This window comes from Ipomoea triloba, chromosome 4, assembly GCF_003576645.1.
Source record: "Ipomoea triloba cultivar NCNSP0323 chromosome 4, ASM357664v1".
Classification (NCBI taxonomy): domain Eukaryota; kingdom Viridiplantae; phylum Streptophyta; class Magnoliopsida; order Solanales; family Convolvulaceae; genus Ipomoea; species Ipomoea triloba.
The window spans coordinates 32,189,695-32,205,583 of NC_044919.1; the positions used below are offsets into that span (position 1 = coordinate 32,189,695).

General features: G+C 35.8%; 4 protein-coding genes across 6 annotated transcripts in view; 1 reads left to right on the top strand and 3 right to left on the bottom strand.

Moving 5' to 3' along the window:
• Window positions 1-1,147: 1,147 nt before the first annotated feature.
• LOC116017356 (protein NRT1/ PTR FAMILY 8.2-like) lies at window positions 1,148-4,121 on the top strand. Its single transcript, XM_031257920.1, has 5 exons — window positions 1,148-1,408; window positions 1,610-1,768; window positions 1,888-2,105; window positions 2,225-2,778; window positions 3,107-4,121. The coding sequence occupies exons 2-5, from the start codon at window positions 1,648-1,650 to the stop codon at window positions 3,939-3,941; spliced, it is 1,728 nt and encodes a 575-aa protein (XP_031113780.1). The 5' UTR covers window positions 1,148-1,408; window positions 1,610-1,647; the 3' UTR covers window positions 3,942-4,121.
• On the bottom strand, window positions 4,100-6,330 carry LOC116017353 (protein OCTOPUS-like). Its single transcript, XM_031257914.1, has one exon. The coding sequence runs from the start codon at window positions 6,039-6,041 to the stop codon at window positions 4,212-4,214; it is 1,830 nt and encodes a 609-aa protein (XP_031113774.1). The 5' UTR covers window positions 6,042-6,330; the 3' UTR covers window positions 4,100-4,211.
• Window positions 6,331-7,030: 700 nt separating this feature from the next.
• Window positions 7,031-8,450, bottom strand: LOC116015042 (acyl-coenzyme A thioesterase 13-like). The gene is made up of 3 exons (XM_031255030.1): window positions 8,093-8,450; window positions 7,848-7,988; window positions 7,031-7,431 (listed from the first exon to the last, which is right to left on the bottom strand). The coding sequence occupies exons 1-3, from the start codon at window positions 8,312-8,314 to the stop codon at window positions 7,282-7,284; spliced, it is 513 nt and encodes a 170-aa protein (XP_031110890.1). The 5' UTR covers window positions 8,315-8,450; the 3' UTR covers window positions 7,031-7,281.
• A 1,413-nt stretch (window positions 8,451-9,863) lies between these two features.
• LOC116015041 (acyl-coenzyme A thioesterase 13-like) overlaps window positions 9,864-15,889 on the bottom strand; it is a 7,847-nt gene continuing 1,821 nt past the window's right edge. The window contains exons 1-3 of one of the 3 annotated variants that reach the window (XM_031255028.1): window positions 11,004-11,360; window positions 10,729-10,869; window positions 9,864-10,269 (exon numbers count right to left, since the gene is read on the bottom strand). In XM_031255028.1, the coding sequence (XP_031110888.1) occupies window positions 10,117-10,269; window positions 10,729-10,869; window positions 11,004-11,201 (492 nt within the window). In that variant the 5' untranslated portion in view covers window positions 11,202-11,360 and the 3' untranslated portion in view covers window positions 9,864-10,116. Of the gene's footprint in view, window positions 10,270-10,728; window positions 10,870-11,003; window positions 11,361-15,889 lie in introns of those variants that run through there. The other 2 variants (XM_031255027.1, XM_031255029.1) reach the window with 2 other exon arrangements.

Here is a 15,889-nt window from a genome sequence, read left to right on the forward strand (position 1 = left end):
TTATGCTATGGTGACGAAATATTGAAAAGTAAAACCTTTTTGGATTTCCATTTTCCACGAGAAAATATGGTATGGTCGTAATCAAGGTACGTACGTAGATTAGTTGCCGTTCCCTTATTTTCTATTTTAAGATAACAACAGATGAGAAGAAAAAATTTAATTCCAATTTTGTTTTGTTTAGGATTTTCTAAAGTTAAAACAGTGTGCGTTATTGTATCGTTCTGCACACTTGCATAGACCACAGATTCGCATTCACACTGCATTTGTAGCCGTAATTACAAATAAGTCATCAATTTTGATCATTCGAGTATTGTTTTGCCCAATTTCCAGAAATCATTCAAAATTTAAAGAAATAAATTCTAAATTATCCGGGGATTAAATAACAAAATGATATTTTATTCCTACGCAATAGTTTACAAATAAAAAAAAATACTAAATCCTTTATAAAAAATTAAACTAATAAAGTATCAATTTAGATTCGTTACTTATAAAAAATTTTGTCACTATCTCACCCAACTCTACCCATCGCCTTCCACACTGGAGTGTAGCCATAATTGCTGCATTCAAAAAAGCCGTGGACCGTTGGCTGTAGTTTTCAATTCACACTGCAACTCACCACTACTCCATAACTTGCTCCCAATTGCCACCAATAAACGACATCACCCTCCCATTTCACCATCCCCGAAAATCAAACTTCAACTAATTAATCAATTTAATTAGCTTGATTACCGTGAGTGACCCTGCACTTTTATCACTTAACAGATGATGACAATTTGAACCTGAAAAAATCAATTTAACCAGCATTTTGTTTCTTAATTGGGTCGGCCTGGTGCGGATGAGGATTAATCTAAATATAATACAGACTTAAATGTGTCTATTACAGTTAAGACATGTTCAGGATATCTTATGGTCTGACAAAAAAATTAATTAAATTAATTAAAAGTTTAAAATTTACTATATGTATTTGTCCCGTACGCTATGAACACACACGGATATACACAGATACTGCATTATCCAGGTGCCGTTACGCCTGCCTTGTTTGACCTTTTTATCTATTTTGGACAAGATTACCATAAATTCGAATGAATCGGGAATCCCACCTTTTCAGTATCTCCGGAATCTGTGCACTGGATCTTTTTTTCGCTGGCATCCACCAAGGCTCAAACTTTCGTGTTCACACTCGATACTAAAACTCCACTAGTCAAACCTTTCAACTCAACGCAATCATCAAAGAGCGATAATTAAGTCATCAACTACTTAATTATAAGTTATTGTATGCTTAGTTTATAATAAGAACCTCACCGTTAACTCCATCCTCATCTCTTCTGTCCCTGATTTTGTCGCTTTCTACCCCGCCGGAGATCTGTATGTTTCTGGGGTTTTCCAGAGCAAGCAAGAAAACTTGCGGGTATGTTTCACATTTTCATGTTATTATTCTTTATTGGATTATAGTGTTGAGAGTGGTTGTGTAAAGGCATGTTCTTGAGAAAATTTCGGGTGAAAACTGAATCAAAATTGCTTGAATTCCTGTTCAAAATGCAGTATAGAGTTTTCACATTTTTGGGTTATGGGTATGGTCATCTATCTGCTAATTTCTCATATTTTTCAGTTGGTTGGGTTCTGCTGCACTGGTAACTTGTGAAAGCCATGGGAGAAGTTCATAGAAAAGATGATGATCTTTATACTAAGGATGGGACTGTAGATTATCAGGGTAATCCTGCCAAGAAGAATGAAACTGGGACCTGGAAAGCCTGTCCTTTTATCCTAGGTTTTCTTCTTCTCAACTTTCCCTCTTTCTTTGAATCCTTAATTTTACAAAGTTTGTTACTTTTTCATGTTTTTTGTTGTTTCTCTGATTAGTTATTGTATTGGCTATTTGATTGATAGGAAATGAATGTTGTGAAAGGTTGGCATATTATGGAATGAGCACAAATCTTGTCCTGTATTTTAAGCATAAACTCAACCAGCATAGTGCTACAGCTTCAAAAAATGTATCGAATTGGTCAGGTACATGCTACATAATGCCACTCATCGGGGCGTTTCTTGCTGATGCCTTTATGGGAAGATACTGGACTATTGCCTGTTTCTCGATCATTTATGTTATTGTAAGTTCTTATTGAAGTATGTATGTTGTGTGTTTATAAATGGCCCGATCGTGTTAATGTCTGTGTTAAGATGTTGAGGTTGATAAACTCAATTGTCCATCGATTTATGTAATGTGCAGGGAATGGCATTGTTGACATTGTCAGCGTCGGTTTCAGGCTTGAAGCCAACATGTTCAAAAGATGGTGTTTGTGATCCAACGCTGGCACAAAGTGCGGTTTCCTTTATTGCACTTTACGTGATAGCCCTGGGTACTGGCGGGATCAAGCCTTGTGTTTCGTCTTTCGGGGCGGATCAGTTTGATGACGACGATGAAGTTGAGAAAAAACACAAGTCGTCTTTCTTTAACTGGTTCTATTTTTCCATCAATATCGGTGCACTCATTGCTTCTTCTGTGCTGGTTTGGATACAAGACAATGTTGGTTGGGGGTGGGGTTTCGGCATCCCTGCTGTGACCATGGCTATTGCTGTGGTAAGCTTCTTTTCAGGCACGAGATTGTACCGTAACCAAAAACCGGGCGGTAGCCCTCTAACCCGGATCTGTCAAGTGCTGGTAGCCTCCATAAGAAAGTATAAAGTTGCGGTTCCTGCAGAGAAGTCTCTCCTGTACGAGACTGCAGATGCTGAGTCTGCTATCACTGGGAGCCGCAAGCTTGATCATACACGAGATTTTGGGTAAGGATATTTGATATGTTTAGCTTTTGTTCTTATGAAGTTATGTTTATAGAAGTTCAAGGGTATTGGTGGACTATCACAACCTCGTATGCTCGAGAAAATGATTTATTTTAAGTTTCATCCTGTCAAAAACTAATGCTTTTTATGATTATTTGGAAAGAAAGGGGATTAATTCTGTTGAGACTAGATTGAAATGTTGAAGGAAATTGTTCTTGCCATCTGAAATGCAAGGAAAAGTTTGGACACGATTGAACATATTAGTATTGATATTCTATTCATCTTTTATCCACAAAAAAACTGACACTTTTTTGCATAATATTTTCTGCAGTTTCTTTGACAAGGCAGCAGTTCAGGTAGAATCGGATGAGAAGAAAGGCTCGATAGATCCATGGAGACTCTGCACAGTGACTCAAGTTGAAGAGCTGAAAGCGATTGTAAGGTTGTTACCAATATGGGCAACGGGGATCATCTTTAGTACTGTTTATGGTCAAATGAGCACTTTGTTCGTGTTGCAAGGTGCTGCAATGGATACTCGTGTAGGAAATTCCACCTTCAGGATCCCGCCAGCGTCGCTCAGCATCTTTGACACACTTAGCGTCATCTTCTGGGTCCCCGTCTATGACAGAATCATAGTCCCCGTAACAAGAAAGTTCACGGGACACAAGAATGGCCTGACACAACTCCAGAGAATGGGCATCGGCCTCTTCATATCCATTTTCGCCATGTTATCTGCAGGAATCCTGGAGCTCGTGAGACTCAGATTCGTGCAGAGGCACAATTACTACGACCTAGAGGAGGTCCCGATGTCGATATTCTGGCAGGTCCCTCAGTACTTCCTTATAGGCTGCGCGGAGGTTTTCACCTTTATCGGCCAGTTGGAGTTTTTCTACGAGCAGGCTCCCGACGCCATGAGAAGTCTGTGCTCAGCTCTCTCGCTCACCACTGTCGCGTTAGGGAACTACTTGAGTTCTTTGCTAGTGACTATTGTTACGAGCATTACAGCAAAGGATGGGAAACCGGGGTGGATTCCAGATAATCTGAACCGCGGCCACATAGATTACTTCTACTATCTCTTGGCAATTCTCAGTGTGCTCAACTTGGGAGTTTATCTCTGGATTGCCCAGTGGTATACTTACAAAAAACCAGTCGGCCCTCTTCGCTGATCGTTTACAGATATGTTATTTGGCCCTTCCCACACCATAGGTTTTTAAGTTGTGTGTTTAAATGGTTCAAGAAATCAACAATACATACTGTTTGGCTGTGTATCAGTAGGTGTAATTGTGTAAGCAACAAGAATGATTGTACTGTTAGAGCAACCATATTGCAGTTAAAACTAAAGATCACATTGAAGTCATTTGATAATAACAACATAATTAATAATTACAAAGACATTTGATGAACAATTGTGGTACACTTCTAAGTTCTAATTCACTTCAATTCAGAACATTTTGGGAGATGCAATCAGAGTTGAGAAGCATGCTTCTACTGTTTTTGCTTCTTGAACTCCTCAATGGCATCAAATAGAATGGAAGGACACCATTTTCCAGGTGGCCAGAAGTACATCTTCCATTTCTGTTTCTCTCTGGTAGAAACCTGGCAGTGTTGGCAAAGGCAACACCTTCTGAAACACTTTTCCTACTGGGGATCATATCAGTCTTGTCAATGGAGCTTCTACCTCTAACAATGCTGCTGTTGCTTCGCGTAAGCCTCACGCCGCCTTTAAGCTCCTTTGCCTCCGCTAATGGCTTGGCAATCTCCCTCCTCGGTTTCTCAGGATTATCATAATCCCCCGCTAAGTTTTCGCCTTTGCTGACACCGTGTTTTTGCTTGAAACCAAACACATTGCAGACCTTCTTCCACCTAGTGGGCTTCTTCAAGACATTGAAGCGTTTACTAGCTTCAACAGCAGTGGCTTCCTGGGCGAAAGACTCGGGCTTTTCCACGCAATGATCTTTGACAGACTTAAGGTGCCAATCCCTCAGCTCCCTCTCGGTGATAACCAATTTGAGACTCGCAGACTTGGATTCGTCGCACTCTAATCCCAAGCCTTTCCTGTCGAAACTCCACACAGAACTCGACCTGTCAAAACTGCTCTCCCTTTGGGAATAGGACGAATCCGAATTGGACTGCCCTGAACCCCCAGAGCTACTCTCATCCTCCATGATGGACTGCATTTGCCCATCAATGGATAAGCTATTGCAATCAGAAATGGTGTCCCCTCCTCCCAGCATCATGCTGTCACTAACAGATAACCTAGGAGGAATCCTTGGAGTGTTCCTAGCTACTAAATAACCACCATCCCAAGAAGCCCTAGGCTCATCCATTATAATCTTATTAGGATTTTCCAAAGACAACCTACCAGCATCAACAGAAAACCTAGGCTCAGTATCGCAGGATCTTCGACCCATTGCGTTTTCCCCAATATCAGACTGGCTCTCCCTCAAAATTTCTCTTTTCTGCTTACCATTTCTTGTAGGCAACACATTATTACTATTACGATCAACTGATTTCCCGTCTCCACTCCCGGGCTTCTTAGCAGTCTGCTTTTGCCTCCATTTTCGCAATTTCTTGCTGAAAACTGAAGCTGCTTCCCAGAAATTCCCAGCAATGTCCTTCAAATCCTTTGGTTTCTGGCTCTTAGTCTGGATTTCAAGATCGATATACTCCTTCATCGTCTTGAGCTCTCCTTCCATGGAGACATCGTCATTAGCAGCCTCCACATTTGGCTGAAAGGAATTGACAGGAACCCTAATTTCCTCCCCAATTTCACCATCTTTTACTAGCTCCTCATCGCAACGAGCTAGCCTGGAGAACCTAATGTTCTTCGATTCCACTTTCGTATCCGCATTGGGCGCATTATTCTTGTCATTGATGTCGAAGAGAAGCGCGAGGGTGTTCCGATCCCCAACATCGCAAGACCTGCGACGGGGCTCGGTGGACCCACCATTGGCAGCCTCGAGCCTAGAAGCGGAAACTGACCTGCAGCGCCGGAGATCCGGCGCGAAGGAGGAGGACGACGACGAATCTCCGGCGGCATTGCTCCGGCGAGCTCCGCTCCCGCCATTTCCGGCGGGGTTTTCGATAATCGCGGCGGGAATGATGTGCAAGGACGAGAGGTCCGGATCATCGGAAGGCTCGACGGTGGAGAGGCGTTCGCGCAAGCACGCGGCGCATATTCCGGTGGAGGATTGGGTGCGGTGGCGACTGCATCCGGAGCGGGTTCGGGTGCGGGTGCGGGTCCGCGAGTCGGATTTGTGCGTCATTGATTGCGGAAGATGGGGAAGAGGTTAAAGGAGTGGTACGGTGAGAGGAAGGAGCAGTGGAAGCGTAACAGTAACGAAATGGAAGAAGAGAGAGAGAGAGAGAGAGAGAGAGAGAGAGTGAGAGTGACAGTGAGAAAGAGGGCACGGAGACTGAGAGAGCACACTGCACACGGGTACCCTAAGAATGCGAGAAACCTCAAACCCTTCGTAAACCCCCCTTTGACTTTGATAATTTTGGTCAAAAAGATAGACAAAACTTATCAAACAATAAAGTTAATGTCACTTTTAGTCAATTGAGTATCATTCACTTATCATAATCAAAACTAATCAGTGATATGTAGGTGGACATTAATCATATAGTCACATCACTTCATGGTAAGCTATAAGGTCATGTCACGTTGATCATATATTCACATCACTTCATGGTAAGCTATAGGGTCGTGCCACGTTGAGGGACTGAATTCGGCCGATCTGACTAATGCCCAACAATTACATTAAGCACACAAGTACGATTCTATTGTCACATTTAGTACTATTAGTTAAATCATTGACAATTATGTATATAGATTTGAATGAACAAATTTTTCTTTGTATCAATCCCCAAATGAAAGAAAATTTATATTTTTTGATCGGTAATTGCTGGAAATTTGGTTGGCAGGACCAAATGTGACAACAAAAGCATACTTGTGTACCAAATGCATCAAAACTAATAGTTAGAAACCATATATACAACGTGAATAATATTTAAGGGGCTAAAAGTGACAATAACTCATTAAAAATATTAAAAAGAGAGAGGATATAACTATGAATTTATGTAAGTGGCATAAGAAGTTCCAACTTCCAAGTAAAATTTGCCAACAACTTAGTAATGCATGTTTAAGTTAGTCTTGAAATTCCTCTATTCTGTTAATGCTTAATACAATGTATATTTGAGTCTAACAGTTTGTACTAGTTGATAACTGAACAGCTAATGCTAATGTAAAGTTAAAAGTAGAATATATCATGTTAAAGTTGTACACCACATTAGAAGAGAGTACAGAATTTTTCTTTCAATTTCCTGACCCACTAAACTCAAAAGTAAATGAAAGATTTCCCAGTTCAGACTTGAGAGACATACAAGAGAAAATGTGAGAAGTATGTTCATAGAACTCTTAGAGATAAAACCATGGTTGTATCTGAAGTCTGCTAGAGTAGGGTTTGCAGAAAATGAAATGAAAGCAGAAAGGGAAGGCATCAATTATCACATCTTGCTATTATTTATAGGGTTACGGTACAAAGAATTTCTCCCTTCAGCAATGATCTCTCCACTTGCTTTGTTCTTCACAACAATGCTGGTTCCAAAATAACTTCCCCTTTTACCCAAAACCCGCCCGGTGATCTCCAATTCATCCTGCCAGATCAGATCAACACACAATTAGTCACACATTCAAGCTCTGCCAATTATAGATAGGGAACAACCAGAAACAAGGATGAAACTCAGTACACTAAGGTTCTGGTGATGCCAATAGATTAATGTTTATATTACAAAAACTGGATGAAATGGGAAGCAAAGAAAACAGAGCATAATTGTATATTCCACACAAGGATTATAAGTTCGACTTTCAATAGGAGTAACCTATTAGGCTTATTGATTTGAGTCGATCAGCTACAGGCAACCTAAGCTGATGTTGGTTAGGATCACAATACGGGTTTACCACACCTCAAAAGCTTGAGCTTAATCATATATTCGTTTGCACGAATCTGAGGGATGACAGATAATCAAGAGTTGACAAAATATATTGTGGAGAGAAGAAACTAATAACTCACATGAAGCTTTGCAGTAGAGAGAAAACTGATTGAAATGTCAACAGTAACATTAAAGGCCACACCTTCCACATAACTCATTGCACATCCCACTTCATCCACCAGTGTGGCAATCGCCCCACATCCCAGATTCCCATTTTTATCCTATGTGCTCGAATTCCACAAGGTCCAAATTCTTCAAATTAGGAATTGATGAACGAATGAATGACAGTGGAAAGAAAATAATGAAGAAAATGAAGGGAAGTTACGATGAGGCGTGGAGGGATTTTGAAAGTGCAGGAGATGAAACCGGGTCGGCAACTGTCGACCCGGATGCCTCTGAGGGAAAAATAGCGGTAGAAGGTGGTTAGGTCAACGCCGAGGCGGTGAGGGGTGAAGCTCAGCGACGAAACTCGCTCTGCTTCTTCCTTGCTTGCTTCAACGCTTTCTTTCGCCTTCTCCATCATATCTGCTTTCTCCCATATTCCCATCAATCACCAAATCTTCTCTTTTTACAAATCCAAATTACGCATGCTCCTGGACACTTTTTTTTTTTCTAATTTAAGTTACTTGCTTCCACATGATGGTTGACACCAAATTTGGTCCTCTCTTTCTAATTGAACTTGCTTCCATGGTGGTTTGAGATGAAATTGATTGTATAGTATCCTGCAATACACTCTCAATTTCTCTTACTATTTTCATATTATCATATTTATTAAAATTGGTTAAATAAATTCCTAAATATTATAGAAATAAAATAATTAAACTTTCAAAAGAGACAATCACTTATTAAAATCAACCAAATAGGTTTATTTTTTTTTAGTACTATTGAGTCCGTTAGAATGTAGTATCTGTTCATAGCTACTTTCTCAACCAAATGAAGCTCGAACCCACCTTATTTATTGGTAATCAATAGGTTATCCGTAAAACTTTGACTGCTACACACCACTGCCCATTCGTTGACCGCCTTTGTTTACAAAAAAGCGATTTTCAATCGTCTTCTCCACGATTGGTGGTCACTCGTTGCCTTCACTGAAGAAGGCAACCGATGCATTCTCCACTAACAATGGCAATCCGTGACAATCAAACGGTTGTTGGTTGTGGGTCGGCAATCTTATTGTCGAAACCTAATGATAGTGTTATTCTAGGCGACTAATTGGTTATCGGGCTTAATGCACCAAAATAATAATTTTGAGTGTTTAATTGTCCCTTTTTAAAATTCAAGGACCTAATTTGTATAATGTTTAAAAATTGACTCTTTTCCCTATTTATAATTCAATATAATTTTTCACATTCTTACCATCTTAAATCACTTTTAAAATACAATATAATAATAATAATTAAAATTAAAACTATTATTGAAAAAAAAAACATAAATCTGTAAAAACTTGTCAAAATTCATTTTAAAATCCTTGTTAAACTTATCATTGCTCTTCGATAGGTCGCAACACGATAAAATGGTTGTCATGTATGTGATGGAGATGACATAATGTTGGTAAAAAATTAAAGATATAAACACTTACCAAATGATAAAGTTGATGTCACTTTTAGTCCGTTGATTATTATTCACTTATCACATTATTATATTAAGTGCACATGTTTTTTTGGGTCATATTTAGTACTGTTGGTTAAATCGCCGACAACTATATATTTAGATTTGAATGAACGATTTTTCCTTTATATCAAATTTAAAATGAGAGAAAATTTATATTTTCTGATGGGCAATTGCTAGAGATTTGGTTATCAGGACCAAATGTAACAACAAAAACATATTTGTGCACCAAACATATCAAAACTAATAGGTAGAGACTAAATATGAAATGTGAACAATAGTCGAGGGACTAAAAGTGACAATAGCTCTGTAAAAAGAGAAAGGATATTATTAAGAAAAAAGAAAAAAGATGTAAGTATGTATTTAGGCATGTTGAAGTAAGTCTTGAAAATCTTCAATTTTTTAATACTTGATACATGGTACAATTGAGTATAACAGTATGTACCATCAATTGATAATCGAACCCTTAATGCTAATATAATTGCAAATTAAGTAAAATATAGAGTATATTTATTATGTTAAAGTAGGTAGTAGAAGTGACAAGTACACCACATTAGAAGAGAGTAGAGAAATTTTCTTTGAATTTCCTGACCCCACTAAAATCAAAGCAAACGAAAGACTTCCATATCCAGACTTGAGAAACATAGAATAGAAAATGTGAGAAGTATCCTCATAAAAATCACCAATTCTACAGTAGGGTTTGCAGAAAATGAAATGAAAGCAGAAAGGGAAGGCATCATATCACATCTTGCTATTATAATTTATAGGGTTACGGTACAAAGAAGTTCTCCCATCAGCAATGATCTCCCCACTTGCTTTGTTCTTCACAACAATGCTGGTTCCAAAATAGTTTCCCATATTACCCAAAACCCGCCCGGTGATCTCCAATTCATCCTGCCATCAACACACAATTAGTCACACTTTCCCCAATTATACTATAGATCAGATAGGGAACTACCAGAAATAATGAGCTCAAGTAAACTCAAGTTTGACTAGCTAAAATTTGATTAAGCTAAAAAATATAACAAAATGTAAGTGGTGCAAAAGCAGAAACCATCTTTGCTGGTGTAATCATCATATATATATACGGGTAGTTATATATGCATCAATATGTATGCAGATGTTCATATGCAAAAACCCACCTTGCATGCAGTGTGACTCTGGTCTAGTCGGCAAATGAATACAAGGAAGTAAACTAGTAGACTCAAATCAAGAAAGTCAATAGACCATTCTTTGAAAGTCGGAACTCAAACTTGTAATTAACTTTATGGTTACCAAATTAAATCAACTGTCTGAACAATGTTGACTGGATTGTGGTAAAGCTGGACAGGAGAAAAGAAACTAATAACTCACATGAAGCTTTGCAGTAGAGAGATAAGTGATTGAAATGGCAACAGTAACATTAAAGGGAAGACCTTCCACATAACGCATTGCACATCCCACTTCATCCACCAGCGTGGCGATCGCCCCACATCCCAAATTCCCATTTTTATCCTATATATATATGTATATGTATTCAAATTCCACAACGAATTGATGATGAAGCAATGAAAGCAGAAAGAAATTAATGAAGGAAAGTTATGGAGCATTAATTAGCCCGCAGTCGTCTCGATCTGTCTCTGACTTACGGTGAGTCGTGAAGGGACTTTGAAAGTGCAGGAGATGAAACCGGGTCGGCATCTGTCGACCCGGATGCCTCTGAGGCAAAAATAGCTGTAGAAGGTGGTATGGTCGACGCCCTGGCGATGAGGGGTGAAGCTCAGCGACAAAACTCGCTCTGCTTCTTCCTTGCTTGCTTCAACACTTTCTTTCGCCTTCTCCATCATATCTGCTTTCTCCCATCAATCACCAAATCTCCTCTTTTTACTACACAGGCATGATGCACCAAACACTTTTTTTCTAATTCAACACTTTACTTGCTTCCATGATGGTTGTTGACATGAAATCTAATTGTCATTTTTCTTTAATATTTAAAGTTGCTTGCTTCCATGATGGTTGATACACTTGATTGGTTGACATGAAATCTGATTGTTCTTTTTTTTTTTTTTAAAGGAAAATACTACTTTCACTATCAAATTTTACTCATTTTTACAAAATTCAGATGCTAACACTTTTTTTTTATAAAGCACGAAATAAAAATAACTTATTATTCTGTTATGGAGTAGAAATAGCTCAAATAGGGAGTATATTAGTACATGTAGTAGAACTCTTTTTCTAATTGGTTTTGCTCTTTCACTCTTCATTAACGCTTTGTAGGGATAGTTCTAGGTGGATAACCGGTTATTTGGGTTAAGCACACCAAAATGATACGTTTTGGGGGTTTAATTATCCCCTTTTAAAGTCTATTTTTTCTAATTGTTCTTTTGTATAATATTTAAGGTCTATATGACTATTTTTCTTATTTATTTAAAATTCAATATAAATTTTTTACATTTTTACAATTTTAAATCACTTTTAAAATATAAAATAATAATCATTAAAATTATTATAAAAAAATCAACAAAAGTCTATAAAAAAAAACCTACCAAAATCAATTTTAAAATCATTGTTAAACTTACAATTGCTCTAGATATGTGGGAAATTTAAAAAATTGTCATGCGATGAAGATTACCTAAGGGCATCTCCAATGAAGGAGAAAGAGAGGGGAGCAAAATATTATTCTCCGGAGAATAAGGAAGTACTCGCCACGCAAAAGAGCAAATTTACTTTTATTATATTTTTTAAAAGGCTATTTAGCCTCAGTGGCAAAATTATTAATTATAGAAAATGCTAAATAACTATTGAGGCCAAAATTAATTCTCATTTAATAAATTCATTTTCACTCAACGGCAAAATGCCATTGAGTTTTTTTTTTTTCATTTCATTTATGCTTTCGATTATTTATTTATTTTATGGTTTTGTATTTTTATTTATGTATATAATTTGTATTTAAATTTATAAATTATATTTTGATTGCCCTTAGGGTGGAACACCGAGTGGGGATAAGGTGGGGTAGTTGATTGAAATAATTTTTTTTTACTTGAATTGAATAAGGGTAGGTGTTTTCTTAAATTTTGGACAAAATTAATTAAAACTTTTTTGAGAAATGTATTTTCAATCATAAATATCTTTCATTCCGGTAAAAAAAAAAAAAATTCCAACTTTGGATAGGGTGGGGTAGTTGATTGAAATAAGGTTTTTTTTTTTTTTTTTTTTTTTTTTTTTTTTTTTTTTTTTTTTTTTTTTTTTTTTTTTTACTTGAATTGAATAAGAGTAGGTGTTTTCTTAAATTTTGGACAAAAATAATTAAAAATTTTTGTTTTTTACTTGAATTAAATAAGCGTAGGTGTTGTTTTCAAAAAAAAATAAAAATAAGCGTAGGTGTTTTGTTTCCGATTGCTCCAACCTCAAGCATCTACTGACTGCAGTCAACACTACTCTCTATTTTTATGTTGCTTTTTCAATTGATGCCTCTAGGGCTCTAAGGCTTTAATGTCGTCATTTAATCATTGCTCTGTTAATTTAGTGCCTAGAGCTGCTAATCTAGGTGCTCACACGCTTGCTACATCGGCCTATTTGCAGGCTAACTTTTTGTATTGGGATTCTATCCCGCCAGACTTGATTTCTGCATTGATTTAATCTACTATGTTCTGGTTGGTTTTAAAAAAAAAAATAAGAGTAGGTGTTTTTTTTTAATTTTGGACAAAAATAGTTAAAACTATTTTGAGAAATGTATTTTCAATCATAAACATGTTTCACTCCGATAAAAAATAATTTTTCAACTTTTTCCAGGAGAATTGAGAAATATGTTAAGTATTTTTTTAAAGGAAATTATTATATCATCCTACATTTATCACTCACATAAACTCAAATCCTAATGTGGCATTTTGTAGTGAGTTGAAAAAAAAAAAAAAAAAAAACTACACAAAAATAGCTACATTATGAAGTGGCAAAACTGCATGATTTTTATGGGGTAGAAAGCATTCCCTTTTTTTTAGTCCACACAAAATACAGCCAAATACAACTTTGTTCCCTTTCTTACATACAAGAAATGTATTTCCCAAATGCACGTGTTATACAATAATACATCAAACGTATGGCAAAAACTTGTGTGAGACCGTCTCACCATGAGACGGGTCGGGTCGGGTCAAGGTACAAATGTAACACTTATATGCTCAAATGTAATACTAATCATGAATAAAATTTTTGTTACTTTTAAGAGTAAATGTAATACTTTTAAGGGAAAATACAATACTTTTACATTTCGGTTTAAAAGTATTACATTTTTCCTCAAAAGTATTATATTTGCCCTTATAAGTAAGGGGCACTTGTCAACATTACTTATTATGAAAAATGTATTACTTTTTCTCTTATAAGTAACAAAAATTGTATTTTTGATTAGTGTCATATTTGAGCATATAAGTATGACATTTGCATGACCTGTCTCACGAACAAAGATCCGTGAGACGGTCTCACACAAGTGTGACCCCAAACGTACATAGAGTCAATGGAGTATATAAAGTTAATTCCACCAGAAGTCTCTGTCTTTGGTGATAATTTTAAATTTAGTCCCATACTATCATTTTTGTCATTTAACATTTCAGACTATTATTTTTGGACACTTTTAGTCCTTCTCATTACTTTTCTTAATTTTAGTAAGGACATTTTTGTCTTTTTATTTCTTTTGTTTCAACCTGTTTAATTGGTTTAGAACTTTAGGTAACCTCTGATTTTTAGTAATTATATTTTTCAACCGATTTTTACTTTTTAGTAAAATCCTAAACCAATTAAACTGTCCAGAAAAATAACAGATAATAATAATAATAATTATAATAAAGAGACAAAAATGCCCTTACTAAAAATAGGAAAACTCATGAGAATGAATAAAAGTGTCTAAAAAAATAATAGTTTGAGATGTTAAATGTCAAAAACAGACTAAATTTAGAATTGCCACAAAAAAACAAAAAATCTCTAGTGAAATTAACTCGAGTATATAAATAATTGTAGTGTTATAATAAACTCTAGTGGAATTGTCACAACATCATCGCCTTCTTTATCCTTAATTTCCCAAGGTTAATCTCAATTGATACCATCAACATTACACAAAATATCATCAACATATAGGAAATTTGCTCCTATTGGCTTTCATATATGATGATGTACCATTGCCTAGAGTCATGCTTCAATCCATAAATTGTATTCTTTAATTTACACAATAAGTGTTCACTTCTTGGTGGCCAAAACCATTCTAATTTAATTAGTCCATATGTGTTTATTCAATTATTCCTCTAAGTCACTATTAAGAAAAATAGTTTTTTCATTAATTTGGTGGCCTCAAATGACAATAAGCCAGCTAAAACAATTCTCAATATAACTAGAGAATGTTTCATTTTGATCAATACTACTATTGAGCAATAATACTCTTAATAGAATAACCCAATGTGGTAGCTCAAGTGACAAGTGAGCTCGCTCCCGGGAGGACCGTTACCTTTAACCAAATCAACTAAGTTACATTTGGAAACCAGAAAAATGATTTTCGAAAGTCATTTTCTCAATTTTCCAGTGTGTGTGTCCTTAAAAGAAAATGAAGTCAAAGAAAAATATTTATTCTGTTCAACAAAAAAAATGTCTAATTTGACGAAAAATGTCTTCCTAGTCTTTTAGTCGGAAGACATTTTTCGAATTTTTATTTTTCCTCTCTTTCCTCTCTTCTCTTTTAAGTTAGTTTTCAGATTATTATTATTACCACCTTCAATATCACCAATTACCACCACCACTGCCACTACCACATCACCACCACCACAAACACCAACCACAACACCAGATATTATTATTATTATTATTATTATTATTATTATTATTATTATTATTATAATATTAGTATTATTATTATTATTATTATTATTATCGTCGTTGTCGTCGTCGTCATCTTGTTATAACAAATAATATGTTTAGTTTTAGGAAAATGAATCAAACAACAAAACGTAATTTCTTAATTTTCAGCCAAACATAAAAAATATATATATATATAGTTTTTTGACATTTAGCCAAACATTATAACCAAACGGACCTTAAATTCCAAACTTTAATTTTTTTTTTTACACATTAAGTTTCCAAACTTATGCCAGAACCCCTATCCAGAATCACCAATCTCACATTTAACACCTTTCATTTGGAATTGTAATAATAATATTATAAAACCACAAAATATTTAACATAAACCATCAAACATGTTAAAAAAATATAAATTTTGATGAAACTCAAAAAATCGGCAACATAGTATGACAAAATGAACAGACTCAATTCATGCATCAACCAATCTCAAAATAAATTCATAAACCTTATTTTGTTAATTCTCATGACAATAATAGTGTGAGAGCATTAAGTTTAGGTTCAAAGTTCCATGGTGGAAAATTAAATCATCTTCATATGTGTTATTTATGCATCAACATGCAGATACTAACTTTCAATCATTAAAAAAAAAAAAAAAAAAAAAAAAAAAAAAAAAAAAAAATTTTTCAAAAAAAAAAAAAAA

Excerpts from the sequence above, each read along its gene's own strand:
- LOC116017356 (XM_031257920.1), top strand. The coding sequence starts at position 1,648 with ATGGGAGAAGTTCATAGAAAAGATGATGATCTTTATACTAAGGATGGG. Across the intron at positions 1,769-1,887 it reads AGCCTGTCCTTTTATCCTAG|GAAATGAATGTTGTGAAAGG; the intron begins GTTTTCTTCTTC and ends TTTGATTGATAG. Across the intron at positions 2,106-2,224 it reads TCTCGATCATTTATGTTATT|GGAATGGCATTGTTGACATT; the intron begins GTAAGTTCTTAT and ends TGTAATGTGCAG.
- LOC116017353 (XM_031257914.1), bottom strand. The coding sequence starts at position 6,041 with ATGACGCACAAATCCGACTCGCGGACCCGCACCCGCACCCGAACCCGC.
- LOC116015042 (XM_031255030.1), bottom strand. The coding sequence starts at position 8,314 with ATGGGAATATGGGAGAAAGCAGATATGATGGAGAAGGCGAAAGAAAGC. Across the intron at positions 7,989-8,092 it reads AAATCCCTCCACGCCTCATC|GATAAAAATGGGAATCTGGG; the intron begins GTAACTTCCCTT and ends TCGAGCACATAG. Across the intron at positions 7,432-7,847 it reads TCTCTACTGCAAAGCTTCAT|GATGAATTGGAGATCACCGG; the intron begins GTGAGTTATTAG and ends CTGATCTGGCAG.